The 13,990-nt window shown below is 54.6% G+C and overlaps 7 protein-coding genes across 7 annotated transcripts; 3 read left to right on the top strand and 4 right to left on the bottom strand.

Moving 5' to 3' along the window:
- Positions 1-109: 109 nt before the first annotated feature.
- BU26DRAFT_604509 (uncharacterized protein) lies at positions 110-589 on the bottom strand (the record flags this gene model as incomplete). Its single annotated transcript, XM_033835531.1, has 3 exons — positions 110-318; positions 368-433; positions 494-589. The coding sequence occupies 3 exons, from the start codon at positions 587-589 to the stop codon at positions 283-285; spliced, it is 198 nt and encodes a 65-aa protein (XP_033685324.1). The 3' UTR covers positions 110-282.
- Positions 590-2,089: 1,500 nt separating this feature from the next.
- On the bottom strand, positions 2,090-4,336 carry BU26DRAFT_483257 (glycoside hydrolase family 78 protein; the record flags this gene model as incomplete). Its single annotated transcript, XM_033825801.1, has 4 exons — positions 2,090-3,245; positions 3,300-3,357; positions 3,404-4,164; positions 4,216-4,336. 4 exons carry the CDS (start codon positions 4,334-4,336, stop codon positions 2,137-2,139), a joined length of 2,049 nt encoding a protein of 682 aa, XP_033685323.1. The 3' UTR covers positions 2,090-2,136.
- Positions 4,337-5,528: 1,192 nt separating this feature from the next.
- Positions 5,529-7,203, top strand: BU26DRAFT_299843 (uncharacterized protein). Its single transcript, XM_033821761.1, has 2 exons — positions 5,529-5,634; positions 5,731-7,203. The coding sequence occupies exon 2, from the start codon at positions 6,007-6,009 to the stop codon at positions 7,084-7,086; it is 1,080 nt and encodes a 359-aa protein (XP_033685322.1). The 5' UTR covers positions 5,529-5,634; positions 5,731-6,006; the 3' UTR covers positions 7,087-7,203.
- Positions 7,204-7,319: 116 nt separating this feature from the next.
- On the top strand, positions 7,320-9,110 carry BU26DRAFT_504669 (uncharacterized protein; the record flags this gene model as incomplete). The annotated part of the gene is made up of 1 exon (XM_033826788.1): positions 7,320-9,110. One exon carries the CDS (start codon positions 7,320-7,322, stop codon positions 9,108-9,110), a length of 1,791 nt encoding a protein of 596 aa, XP_033685321.1.
- A 1,204-nt stretch (positions 9,111-10,314) lies between these two features.
- On the bottom strand, positions 10,315-11,758 carry BU26DRAFT_299835 (uncharacterized protein). The gene is made up of 2 exons (XM_033821760.1): positions 11,522-11,758; positions 10,315-11,430 (listed from the first exon to the last, which is right to left on the bottom strand). Exons 1-2 carry the CDS (start codon positions 11,662-11,664, stop codon positions 10,464-10,466), a joined length of 1,110 nt encoding a protein of 369 aa, XP_033685320.1. The 5' UTR covers positions 11,665-11,758; the 3' UTR covers positions 10,315-10,463.
- BU26DRAFT_299884 (uncharacterized protein) lies at positions 11,650-12,498 on the bottom strand. The gene has a single exon (XM_033821762.1). The coding sequence runs from the start codon at positions 12,272-12,274 to the stop codon at positions 11,756-11,758; it is 519 nt and encodes a 172-aa protein (XP_033685319.1). The 5' UTR covers positions 12,275-12,498; the 3' UTR covers positions 11,650-11,755.
- Positions 12,499-13,523, top strand: BU26DRAFT_299911 (uncharacterized protein). Its single transcript, XM_033821764.1, has 2 exons — positions 12,499-12,836; positions 12,947-13,523. The coding sequence occupies exons 1-2, from the start codon at positions 12,723-12,725 to the stop codon at positions 13,346-13,348; spliced, it is 516 nt and encodes a 171-aa protein (XP_033685318.1). The 5' UTR covers positions 12,499-12,722; the 3' UTR covers positions 13,349-13,523.
- The last annotated feature ends 467 nt before the right edge of the window (positions 13,524-13,990 follow it).

Genomic DNA, 13,990 nt, shown 5'->3' with positions numbered 1-13,990 from the left:
TAAAGCAAGCAAAATTCATCAAGTCATGCCAATTGATTGTCTGATGGCCTGCCTGCAGCCCTTCAGATCCGGAGTTCACCACCGAAAAAGTAGTGAGATATGCCCATATGTATAAAAGTCACAAACCGGTGACACCATTGCTGTCATGTATGGTCCGCTAGATGCAGAACGCAAATAAGACCCATGCCTGATCCCGAGCCTCCTTTCCATCCGCCAACGATCGTCGCGAGGCCCAGGTCCGAGAGGAAGACTGCCGCAGGAGGGTCGGGGACCAGACGCTATCTAGCATTTGTTCCAGCCGCAAGCGCTCTTGCAGAACTACAGCACCTCGTTAGCTTGCTTTACGTCTTGCGAAAGGTCAACATACGTCATTTTGGGACACTTTGCAGTTGCAAGAGTCGGTGCATTGCCACGACAAGGGATCGCCGCATTGCTGGAAAGAATTAGCTCAGATTATTACGAGAGGCATCGCGGAGAGGGCGTGAATATTTACCTTGCGGCAGTCGTTGAACATCTGCACGCAACCCATGCAGTCCAGGGCGGCGGCGTACGTGATGAGAGTGGAGATGAAGATGATCGTGAGCTTCATGATGTTGATAGTTTGTTGTTGAAACCTGGTCGATGAAGTTTCAAGTACCGTAGCTGAAATATTACGTTAAGTTGTTTGAGTTGAAGAAGAGGTTGGTGTGGTGGGAAGACTGTCGTTGTTTTGAGTCACCGATGTTGGTGCACCGACCAACCCAGTTGGTGACACAAACAAGAGAGCTGGAGACTCAGTAGAGAGTTGAGAGAGGGAAGAAGCAGAGCGTTTACCGCCCAGACGACCAATCGTATGGAAAGCCCTGGATGTACAGGAAATAAGGGTACGAGAAGTCATTCCGAGTATAAGGAAGCGGTGGCGCCTAGGTCAAACAGATGGCAGGTGCGGAGACAACATATTGTCAAAGAAACCGTTAATGTCCGATAATTCCAGAAAGTAATTGGTTCGGATCAGCTTCCTCAGTCGCACGAAGAGCGTCGGCTACGCACCGCAGTCGAGCGCATCATGGGATTGTCGTGACAAACAAGCGAATACTGGAAATAGTACTCCAAAGCAGCTACACGTTCGGCGTCAAACGCAAGCTTGATATAAAGATCCATATGTGTACCTAGGTAACCCTGCCGTCATGTGAACGGATTTGGCCACAGCGCCCGCGTCGAGCCGTAGTGCGCTTGGTGTCACGAGTTGTAGCCGAGCCTAGCCAAAACTCTCAGTCATAGTTCAGGAGCCCAGAAACAAGCTTTTGCTAGCCGAGCGTTATAGATTCAAGACAGCAGGTTGCTCCTGTAGAACATTTTACTACTCGATTTAGCCGAAGGCCCAAGAACCCGGAAGTTCGCAACCGCCAATGGAGTGGTGCGAATAGAGCGAATACACGGTAGAGTATCGTACTTGGCACCCTATAAATGCAATATGGTACGAATTGTGCTTTGCAGTGCACATGTCTCAGTATTTCGGCGCGACTTCGAAGAGAAGAGCTGTACATACCTCGTCGTGCGCAAACTCTTCAAGCCGAGCTCTATCAGCATGGCTTCAACGGCGTTAGTCCCAACGGCGCTTTCCTCTACGACTCTTTCCATGATTCCCTCTCTTGTCCCGAGCCTCACTAGCGCTACGGACCTCCTCTCCACCGAGACTCCCATGCCGACATGTTTAATTCGTTGTTTCTGCCCAACGTGCGCATCTGAGGGCCCCGCAGTCACCGCAACCGCAACTACCATCACCACCGTGCGGCGGACGGAAGCGGAGCCCGCTGTGGCTGACCGAGGACTGGAGGAGCGGTGAGCTCGTCGGTATATGATTCGCGAAAGTAGGCTCACATGCGGATAGACAAACGGCGACGGAAACGTTGGGATCGAGCTGCCAATGCGAAACGCGCGGTGTGGGAGATGGGTTGTCGTCTACGCTAGGATCGAAGCCCACGGGGTGCGCGGAGATTACCATTTCGTATGAGTGGTGTCTGGCGGGAGCGACCGCCGCGGTGTAAATCATTCCTCTCTTGGGACGGAGGGAGTGAGAATCTAAAACTTGCAGAGCTAGAACCGGACGGGGGAAGAGAACGGGATGCGGTACAGCATAGCACAGGCCAAATATATTTACTTACTGACCTCGATCTGGTACTTACCTCCATCCATGCTCATAGCCATACGACCTTCCTCTAAGCGGACATCCTCCGTTTTCAATTTCTCGCCGTTAATCTTCAGCATCGGCTTCTTTCCCTTCTCCAGTACTGGCAGACTGGCGTTTCCCTTCGTACCATTCGGCGTCTCTAATGTCACCGTGTAGCCAGTGCTGCTCTTCTCCCACTTGGCCGCGAACTTCCCAATCTCCGTCATAAACCCAGCTTCAGCAAACTTTAAGTCTCCGAACTGAGGCATCAGGCTCCAAGTACGACCCCCAGGACCAGTGACCGAAAGACCGACGATATATTCAGTGAGGGCGCTTGTTGGCCCAGAGCTCCATCCATGAGCGTGGGAGACGTAGGATGGATCGTATCCGTATCCGCGGCTTGAGCGGTAGCCGAACGTACCGTTTACAAGGTATCCTTCAATGACCGTGGACCCCGTGCCATTAGGGTGGTTCGCATACCATCCCCAACTTCTGCGAATGAGGTCGAGAGCGCGTTCGGTCTCCCCTATCGTCAGGTGCGCTTGTATCTCGAAGCTTGAGATAAATGGTGAAATGTTTTCCGGCAGCTCCGGTGATACAGCTCCAATGGGCGACCAATTATCTGTCAAGCGGGAGGAGATGGATGAAGCGACAGCTGATGTAGCATTAACGACACCAAAGAGGATCGCCATGCTGTTCGCGTCTTGTGGATGCAGAGCAGTAGCCGTGGCATTGTCTTTGAAAGCGCCGTAACCCTCGTCAAAGCAGTAAGTGTTGATAGCCTTCTGGAGTGCCTCAGCGCGTTGCATCCACTTCCCACTCAGACCGGTCGTATCACTGAGCCAAGTAGCCAGTGAAGCACCAGTTACAAGGGCGCGGTAGAGGATGATGTTGGCTTCCGTGTTGTTGTAGCCCGTCTGCCATCGCGCCCAGTCGCGAGTGCCAGTTTGGTTAAGCAGGCCACTCGAATATTTGACTTTGCCGTAAATGTACTCCATTGCTTTCTGGTATTTAGCCCAATTTTGCTGTACAAATGACGCGTCGTTGGTATAGAGCATGTAGTTGTATGTTCCGATCATCGTCCATAAATGATATGCTTGAGCGCTGTTAGCTCATGTGACGACTACCGTTCTTGGTTTGCATAGCTTACTGTCGCTGTTTTGTTGGAGGAGCGGAGGCCCGGCCTCGGGAAAGCTTCCGTCGCTGTTCTGCAGGGTGTTAGAGCTGTAGTAAGCTATACGCAGGGAACCTGACCTGGTAATTATACATCACTTGCAGCGCGTTTTTAACGCTATCCAAATCTCCAATACTGACAAAGGCGGACGGGACGGCAACGCCCATATCGCCAGGCCACACTGCGCGATCCCTCTTTGCGCCATCGACAATAATCGTATCTCCCGGCCCAAAGGTGCCGTTGTTCGCCCAGCCATTCGTGAGCATGGGCACCCAACGTCCAGTATTTACTGGTACTGCATTAGTTTGAAGGGTATAGGCGCCCTGGTACCAGATTCGATTGAGGAGTTCGTCGTTGCAGTGAAAATATCCTTGATAGGCCTGCAGGTTAGACCACGTGGGCTGGAAGCCAATCTCGAGCCCGATTTCCGTGATCTCTATGCTGCTATTGGCACCGGTAACGAGGAAAAGGGTCATGTATCGAAAGCCTCCTCGCAAGGATTTGTCAGGCATGGTGTATGTCCCCTTGCCTGCTGCGGAGATGTTCGCATACAACGCTCCATCGATTCCGGGAAATTTTCCGTTGGAGTGATCGGACCACTCTCCTATCCATGTGCTAGCCTCCGTGAAAGCGAGACCAAGACTACCAGATCCGGATGCGGTATAGGATAAGGAAACAATGCCACCGACTTCGATTCCAAAGTCGAGGACTGCATTTGAACCATTTCCTAGAAGAGTTACAGGAGTGGTATAAGTCGTGGCAGTCCTGTTTTGAGTGGTGAAGACTGACTTTGGACGCAAGGTCCGGGAAGCCGGCGCGTAAATATTGGACTCCCATGGCCCTGTGTACAATGAGCGGAGATGATCGAAGCCACGGCCTACTTGAATCAAACCTGGAAAAGCAGCCGTATCAGGCCCACTGCATGCCGTGCTACGCCAGCACGATGCGGCAGACGCTTGAACCGTGAAGACAGCGGCTGATAGGAGGCCGACATCGATCCCCGAGAGCTTCATCCTTGACGTTTGACGCGCCTAGAAGAGAGCCAAGAGTGAGAGGTAAGATAGCGACATGAACGGCGCCGCGACAAATGTACTGAATGTTGAGGGATCCGGCTCGGTGGTGAATTGAGCCGAGTGACAATTTCTCCGGGATGGAGAATGAAGGCTAGAGTTAGTACCATAGAGATCAACCAAAGTGCGGGGAAGACTGCGGCTGCAGCAGGTTAACACTATCGGATACCTGGTATACGGCGCCTTGATGCACATTTCTTTGGAGGCTGCAGAGGTGAGCAACCGAAGGCCAGGGATTCGAGTGACTCCTGCAGGGAACCATCAGTTGACGTCACCCCAAGGGTAAGGTCACTGAACTTCCATACTCGTATTATCTAAATCCTTCAAGAAAATTAAAATGCCTAAGCTAATGGCAATGAGAGAATTGACGGCATTGGCAGGAGGGAAGCAGAGAACTTCGCAAACGAGGTTCCTTATCGATAGTGCAGATTGCCAAGAGCGGAGCGGAGAAACCTAGCCGCCGCCAGACGTCTTGCAACAGCACGTTCCGCAGCTCGCCAGGCTCCAACCTTTCAACGCCGCCATCTGAATAGACCATTGCTTGGAACTGCAAAGAAGATTACGTGTCGCGGAATTGCCACGAAGCAAGCAAGGTGCTCGAATAGCCGTCCCAGGAGATCCTCGCCTACGACACATCGAAGCCTCCGGCTCCAATCCTCTCTGCGAAGCGGATATCTGCGATGAGTCACGCAATCTCTTTCTAAGCAAGCCTGTATAACAGTACTCAAGCGGCTTGTCCATCCTGTCTCGCATCCTTCTTTAAGCCCAGGTGTTTGGCATGAATGACGCCTTCGCTGGCGTCGGCCTCTCCAAGCTTATTGCGATTGTGGAACAGATGGGATCTGCAGTCAAAGGCCATACTTACCTATCGGGGATCTTCCTGATCTCGTGACTGGAACAGGAGGCCGCCGCTTCGGAGCGCCCCCATCATGGTCCTCATGGGACATTGAAGGCATCCGGTTCTCCCCTTGGACGGTCCAATAGTCATCTGTTTGGGTCTGCTACACACGGGTCACGAAGTCACAAATGAGATGTCCTTGCCCACGAGATTGGTCAAATCTGCCGCGTCGTGTGTTAATGCCTGAGAGCCTGAGGTCTGTGCGCGACTTGATATATATCATGAACGGAACAGCGTGGCACGCGTCGGTCTATACGCACTGTTTATTCGCGGAGGAGTCCAGCTAAATTACGTGTGCGTGCCTGCTGTCAGTTGAGAGTCGGACGTTGAATCGCCCGATACGGTAAGTTTTACCTCCCTTTCGCGCTCTCGTTGTACGTTTTCGCCAAGACACTCTCAATAATTCAATTCGACAGACGGTAAGAGTTCACGTGCACAGTCTAAGCCGCCCTCGGGACCGAAGACGCGCATCCACCTTAAAAAGCTCACACTCCCTCGAAAAGACAAATCCACTTCCTTTCCACCTGCACCGCACCACACCACAGCCGACCGCAGCCAACTCGCGAGAACACAACCACCCACGCAGAACTCAGCGCGATATACGACGCGACCTGCTTTCTACAGCTGATCAACAGTAAAATTCGATAGGCGTACCACAACCCCAATTATCACGCCTTCCGATCCGGGAATTCACGCGCACGGACCTCCCATAACAATGGCTACTTCCCAGGATCTTCTATCGCGTCTTTGCCCTGAGCTCCGAAATCTGGTATACGATGAAGTTCTCTTCTATGAAACCAATTCCTCTACTATCAACAGCAAGTTGGCTAGCAACCGGTTGGCCCTCTTCAGCACATCCCGTTCTCTACACCTCGAGACGGCATCATACTTCTTCGCCAACGGAAACTTCAACGTCGATATTCCCTCCCCGGCAACACCCGGCGCAACAATACTCTCCCCGATTGCCGATAGCTATCTTCGCTTCCTTAAGCACCTCACTATCAATATCAGAGTGGGTGATGCGTCACGTCCAGAAGTTCAAAAGACGGCAGAAGCAATCACTGCTCTAGCCGATATTGGCGCCGACTTCGAAGAAATTAACCTCAATATTGAGGCAGCATCATACCTCTCCCCGTTGTTGAATGCCAGATTCGATGACTCGATCTTGGATATGAGTCATCCTGTCACAGCCTCGCTTCGCCGCATTCTCGAATTTGGCGCCTGTAAGATTATCCGGGTGCGCTTGGATGGCGCTTGGTTCGCTGCTGGAGTAGCCACTAAACTTCAAGCGACATTCGGCCCGTGCATCCAGTTTGTCTCCCCGGACACAGGTAGTCCGAGAGATGTATCACATTTCGAAAGAGAACTGCGAGGCCGCCGATCAACAACCCCTCTTCGAATGTTCACCCACGAAGACCAATTCCCGAACGTAGATGACTTGGCAAGCCCGATTTACTCCGGCGCTTCGTTCAACTCCTTCATCGGTATCGAAGAAGGTCTTTCCGCACCTTTCACTGCGGACGCCGAGATAGAAAGCGATGACTCGCTATTTGATTACGAATTCGACACCGCAGGCACCAACGAGGAAGAGCTTACATCGGATGATGACGACGTGGACATCGACGACGATTTGCTGCCGATAGACGAGAAAGAAGTCGAAGCGACAGCAGCAGCATGGGGGGATTCCGTGAAGGTTCTTGCCGACGACATTGCGAGCACCGCTGATATCGAATTCATGATGCACATGGCGCCGGAGGTCCTTTGGGAGCCGGAACGAATCAGCTATAAATCCTGAAGAAGCCCAGACGGCACATCGAATCCGATCAAACTCAAGATGCGGTACGATCTCATCCATCAGGAGTACTGTACATGCATGACTCCTTCGAGAGTAGTCACAACCGCGCCCATATCACACCCATCGCGGCGTAAGCTTCGGCACATCCGCTCCCCCACTCTCGAAGACAGCTGTAGGAGGCCCCAGCGTTCACCACAAGGCTATCTTCATACCCCCACCCCTTTCGGTCCCCTATGCAAGAATCTCGGAACCCTTACTTTAGCGCACCCCAGCCGAACCAGTTACCTCAGCGAGGCGGCTCACTCCTAAGAAAGCATCGAAAGCGAGAGCTAGCACATTCACCAACACATCACACAGCTGTCCCTCGTGATACACAGCACACCGGCCGCTCACCCCAAATCAGCCGACAGGGCGACGATGAAGGAATGTACCCTGAACCACTCAACGTAAAATGCAAGGGAAGCCCCGCTGCGGAGAATACAGAGAGGAGATCAGATCCTGTTCCTGTAGCAGCACGCCCAGGGTTATTGCAACGCGCCGCCACAGGGCCGTATCAGCAGCGTCAAGACCCTGGAGTCCGCGACGCAAACCATCTGCATGCGCCTACCCTCGATTTCATACACCCCGTTCTCCGTGCTGCTCGTTCACGTCCTCCAGCGCGTCCAAAATCTACTCCTCGGCCGTTATTCGAGGCCGTCCTTCAGTGGGCGCATCTTGAACCCTTCTATGACAAGTTCGTAGGCGACCTAACCGTGTCACAAGCAAAGGACCACTCGGAAATAAGTTGCGCAATAGACAGGGTCGAAATGCAAGGGTCGATACACGGAAACAAGAAATGGACAGTAGAGAGCCTGAAGGTCGTCGAGTTGCTTGGCGTGGCGGAGATTCTGCAGGGCAGGAGTTGGCGATGGGTGGTTGAGGAGATGGTCAAGCCACCTGAAGATGTGAAATGGGGGGCGCAGACGATAGGGGACAATGGAAGGCAGAGGGCTAGTATACAGGAGAAGGTTCGAAGAGCACAGGTTCCTCTCTCAGCGGCTGCCCTCCTTGCAGCACGTTCCCAGCCAGCGCTACCCCCTCTACCCCCTCTACCCAATTCAGCAGCTTTCAAGCTCCCAGGCTCCCCATTGGCGAAGACCTTCATCAGAAATGAGGACGACGATGACGACGATTCACCACCACCAGAAGGAATAGAATGGGATTCTGCTTCCGCAGTCAGTGCGGATTCTTCCCCAGGTCCAGCAACACCCACGGACAACCCAGTCAACACGTATCGCTTACCCGACACGTCTACGAATCCGAATCACAAATACGTCACCGACCTCCACCCCAACCCTACCCATCCACCAGACGAAGACCTGCCCCCGCCGCCAAAACTCCCTCCTCCACCCGCTCTCCCACCTCTATCGCCTACACTTCCATCTCCGCCGCCGCCGCCGCCGCCGCCTGCCCTCCGCGAAAAACCCCACGCCCTAGACCGCGACGCCATCACCTCCCTCGACCTAGAGTCCAAGCGCGACGACATCCACGCCACGCTCGCGTGGATGAAGGGTCAAATAGACAGCCTGCCCCACCAGCACCCGCCCTTCGTCCACCGCTCCGACCGGTACAGCGGCGAGAGCGCGCGCACAGCCTCCAGCAGCAAAGGCAGCCCCCTCTTTCCTCCCGCATCGCCGTCCAGAAGAGGGAGCCCCGTCGTAGCCCCGCTAAAACCCAAGCCCTCGAAGCGCGGCCTCTCGCTGCGCGGGCGCAAGGACAAAGATAAGAATAAAGAGGGGGGAGGTTCAGCGCGCAGCTCGCGGGAGGAGAAACCCGGGGCGAGCTCTTCGGCGCGGTCCTCACGTGAGGGAAAGCAGCGAGCGGAGGAGCGCGGCGCGTTGGAGCGAGTGGTGCACGAAGCGCATGATAGCTTGCTAGAGCGGCAGGAGGTGGAGGAGGGGAGGAAGAGGCAGGAGGAGCGGAAGGGGCCGGGTGTCAAGTCGATAATGCTGGGGTTTCATAGGCGGAATAGCGAGGAGAGTTGAGTTGAGGAAATGAATGCACGGATTGGGGAAATAATGGACGGATGGGTACGAGTGAGATGGTGGTGGGATGTTGTTGGGTGTGTCTGCTATTGACTGTTCTTGATATTACCTCTATGTAACTTTGTTGATGAGTCCGCGGTTGTGGCTGTGACTCTTCTCTAATATGACTGTCCGCAACTCAAGCCCCCTGCAGCCCATTATACAGCTCGGTCTGTCCTATCGTAGTATTCAGATTTCCAATCGCCATGCACAGACTTCCGGGCGCGTTCACCCCCGAACTGGCAATTCGATAGAGTCACAGGCAGGCGGGAAAAGGCTACGAGATATCCTCTAGCGATCGCGACGCGCCCATCCCAACACCCCACAGCTCAGCCCTTTTTGCTTTTCTCGTCTCTGAAGCCACACCTCGCGCTGGTACTGGACCCTTCAAAAGATGCACAGCGCCCCACATCGCTCAGACCCTGATCGACACAGCGACCCTCCAAAATAGCAATCCGCTAGAATCTTTCCACGCTCGGAACCCGGCCTCCGACCGACCGCAGCCGCTTCCGAGCTAGCCGGCTTGGACCGCGGCCCAGCATCTTCCAGCGCAGCCAAAATCCGGGACCGCGCTCTGGACCGCACCAGCGCTGTAGCAACGTTGGTTTGGCCTCCGCGACGAGTCCGAGCCGGTGCATGTTGGGCTTTTGCGCGATCGTGGAGATGGTCGCAGCGCTGATGTCAAGTGCTGCTGAGGGATGCGGGGCTTGGCAGGCGGGCAGCGGATCGATTGGCGCGGATGGTGGGCCTGAGAAATTCCGCAGCGCGTGCCATTTCTGAGGTGAGGTTGCATCGGGGTGCAAAGCCGCGCGAAAGAGGATGCGATGACGGAATACTGCGGCCTGACTCTGGCGACGGTCGCAGCCGAGTCCGTAGGATGCGGTGGTATGTCGAAAACGGTGCTGCGAAAACGATGTCTGCCTCAGGTGTTGGCATCCAAGACAAGCCGCGCGTAGCCAAGCGCTTCGCCGTCTGAAGCTGAAGACGAAAGTCCGACAACAAAGTTGCGAAACGCATCGAGGACGAAGATGAAGACGAAACGATGAATTGTTGAGTTTTTTGTTAAGTCGTCAAACGAAGACTCGTATTGGGGTATCATCTCGCTCGCTCTCAAAGGCAAGAGTATCCAATCGACCCAAATAGCTCCAGATGCAATGACCATAGCCCGTAAACCCCGCGTGAACGCCGTACGATGCATCGCTATGCCGTGAAATATGTTTCTTTCTCCCTGTCCCCCTCTTCTCTATTAAATAGCGTCAAATACCAAATATACAACACTGCCTCCTCTTTTGGAAAGGAACCAACATGGCGTCTCTAGTAAATCACATTCTCTGGCTGCTCAACAATGACGCCTCCGGCGTTCTCGGCGAAGATTCGTTGTATGGGAAGCGTAATGGCGTTCATCATGTTCTCGCGGAAGTCCTTCTTGATCAAGTGCTTCTCGAACCAGTAATGCCGGATGAATTTGCCCTGGCAGTTGGAGATTTGGACGCCCGGGTATCCGTTTGCCTCTGCGCAAGGGAGCTCCTTGATATAATCCTCATAATCGTAGCGAACGTATTCGCCGAAGGCAGATTGTTCGTGGAACTTGGGCTGCTTCCACTCGGAGCAGCCCTTGTAGCGTGTGTCGTCGGGGCATTCGTGCCAGTCTCTCAGCAATTCCATGGTATTTGGGTTGTTCTGAACCACCATGAAGCCAGTGTTGGTGTATGTGCGGTTGAAGCGGTCGGAATTGTACTGGGGCTCGTTGGGATCCCAGGGGTCGAGCGCCATGGTGATGCTGTGCTTGGGCTCAATCTTCCAGTAGTTTAGCATCCACTCGATGGGAAGGTGCATGAAACGGAAAGTCGCGTCTGCGTCGAGGAAAACGATGAACTTGTAGTCTTTGATGTGGTTGGCAAGCGCCGAGGGCTTGATCCAGGTTGCGTGCCGGTCCTTAAACTCGTGTGCGTGGATGAACTTGTAGTCGTAGCCGTGAATGAGGGCATACGTGTAGTGGTTGAAGACGCCGCCGGAAACGTGATTCAGCTTGCGCCAGTCGTACACGCCCTGTTCGAAGTCCTCGGTGGACTTCAAGGGACGTGTCTCCAGATCCAAGATGAGCACATCCCGCCCCAGCTTCTTGGTATACCGCGGATTCTCCGGTAGTGAGAGCGAGGACAGGTTGGTCCCGTCGTCTAGGAAAGAGAACTGAGGCTCGTTGGGCGCGATCCTGAGCGGCGAATAGAGGAGTCGAACGATCTCGGCGATGGAGATGGGCGCCTTGTTGTCGGTGATGGACCTACACACCTCGCTGGTTAGCCACCATGTTTCGTCTCGCGCGTCCAAGGCAATTGTGACGGAGCAGAGGACCCTGCAGGAGCGCAACGTACATCTCGACATGGGTGGAGCCATGGGGGAAGGGAATCCGCGGCGGACTCTGCCAAGCGAGGAATCCGAAAATAAAGATCAGGACGAAACCGGCAGAAACAGCCAGGGCGAAGAGCGGGCTGCGCGCGCCGGTCGTGGGCAGCATCGTGGTCGGCCAGCACTCGAGAAAAAAGTCACAAAGAACGACGGGAGGCGGCAGACAGCGCAGGTGAGCGGCTAGGGGGGCTCAGCGACCTTTAAGCAGCCAGCCAAGCGCAATCTCGCCCGCAGGAGCTGCTTGGCATCAGCATTCGGGGCCAGCGCTCAGCCCTTGGAGCCCCTGCAAAGCCGTTGCTTATCCTCGAGGCTTGTCGGTCTTGGGCGTCCCATGGCGGATGGGATTGGCGGCCAAGCCGAGCACCGCGCGAGTCCGTCGACGTTGCGGCGCGCCACTGCTTGTCGAGGCGCATCGTGGAGGCGCGGCGGCATGGCGCGCCCAAGCGAAACGCGCCCTCCTCGACGACGCTGCCGGCATCCGCGACTGGCTGTTTCGCCCGAAGAGCGACGAGACGGAATCGCTGTCGCGGTCCCAGGGGCGTGCTCTGGACGATGAACGGGCGGGTCGAGCAATCAAAATGGAGATGAGTGCATGGCGGGACAATCTCAGCCCACTGCAAAATCGCCCGGAGCACTGCGGCCTTGGCGCCTCCTGAATAGCCCTCGCCAACGCCTCCCTGTTCCACTGCAGCATACCACAGCCTCCTATGCCTCGCCATAGTCTAACATATCGCAACCGACCGACAGCTCTCTCCGCCGGCATTGATCATCCACAGAAAGCTTCGCCGTTGAGCAACACTCAACCCCATGCGCCTCCAGCGGTGCCTAAATACGAATACGGATCCTGCAAAGTCAAGTCTCCTTCCCGTCTCAACAACGATCAGCAGCCGACGACGACATCGAAGAGGCGCGGTACAATTTCGTGGAACGTCCCACCTTCGTGAAACGAATCCCGAATCCCTCGCGAGGACGTGCCGTCGTACCCGCAACCTCCTACCCGATGTCAGTACGACGGTCCTCCAAGCCTTAATGCGACCTCGCCAGCGCCAAAACAGCACTCAGCATATTCTAGAGCATTGCGCACTCCGCCGTGGCGTCGACGTGACCAAGTGCAGGCGGTGACGGTTCTACGCCAGCGTTGCGAAAATCCTTTACGGCGTTTGCGACATGGCGGCTTTGTCCATGTGCCTCAAGTGTGCAGGCAAAACTGCGTCCCGTGTGCGATCGAACAGCAAGGTATTCTCTAGCCAGAACCAGCATCCTCCCCCCAATTTGAACTTGGTAAGAGTTTATCACGCATACCTCAAATCACGTGTCCGTTTCGTTCATCGCACTTCGTCCTTCCTTCGCTACAGCGCTAAAAGAATCTACCTGTATTCACGCATTTCCAGCGCCTGCGTGAAGACACAGCAGTGAAAGAGGTAGAAAAGCTTCAACAAACCACAACCAAGACATCTCATACACAAACAACCGTGCCTCCCCACTCACATAACCTCATCCCTGCAACCCCTCCCCTCAGGTCCTCTGACACCCACAACTCGCATTCCGATCTCCCCTCACAGGACAACAAAACTCAGATCCGCGGCACAGCCCCCAACGACGCCATGCAGGTCACCGACCTCATCACCTCCAAAGTCTTCACAGCATGCATTGCCTCAGTCTTCTTCACCGTGTGCATCCACCTTCTCTGCCGGGGCCCCGACGGTGCACCCCAGAAACCCCCGTCCCTCGCTGTCGTTGCTCGTCGTTGCGGTGCTGTACGTGGCGTTCCTGAAGATGTTTCTTCTCGATGAGGTCAACACGATCTGGCGCTTGGTGTGTGTGTGTCCTCTACCGAGATTTGGCGGGGTGTTTCCGCGCTGGTAGGTACGGAGGGAGCGGGAGCTATTGGTGCCGGGGGGTAGAAGCTGCGGGTTCGGAGAGGCGCGGGAAAGCGGAGGGACGGACGTAGCATTCTTGCTCTGTGACACTACGAGTAACTCCTCTACCCTCTTGGTTGCAGTCTTGTCTTTTCATTTCGGATTTCTCATCTCGAAAGCATGCCCGCCGACCCTTTGGGTCCATGGGATGATACTACGTTGTAGCGTTTTGGCCAGGTTGTAGGCCTGTACTAGTGGTGCCTCTGGAAGGGATATTGCATAGCATGTTGCGGGTAGTTCCGCTCGGATCGCCTCTTCATTTGGGGTCTGCTTGCGGACTGCCATTTCTCTGGAGGATGAAGTCTTTATCCTCTAAGTTAAGTCTCCCGAAGAATGATGTATGGACGGGCGGACTTGCTACGGTCACATGTCCCCCCATTTTGTTTCCACACTCTCAAATGTATCTCGTTGTCGAGTAATCCACCCATTCTCGGTCCACATTGCGATTAATTCGCTCTATACACCAAGTCGTCTCTAGATCATTATCGTGTAAGCTATCTACCGGAAACACCAGAA

Source organism: Trematosphaeria pertusa, assembly GCF_010094035.1.
Source record: "Trematosphaeria pertusa strain CBS 122368 unplaced genomic scaffold BU26scaffold_6, whole genome shotgun sequence".
Classification (NCBI taxonomy): domain Eukaryota; kingdom Fungi; phylum Ascomycota; class Dothideomycetes; order Pleosporales; family Trematosphaeriaceae; genus Trematosphaeria; species Trematosphaeria pertusa.
The sequence above is the reverse complement of the archived record's forward strand: the minus strand, read 5'-3'. Positions and strand labels throughout refer to the sequence as shown.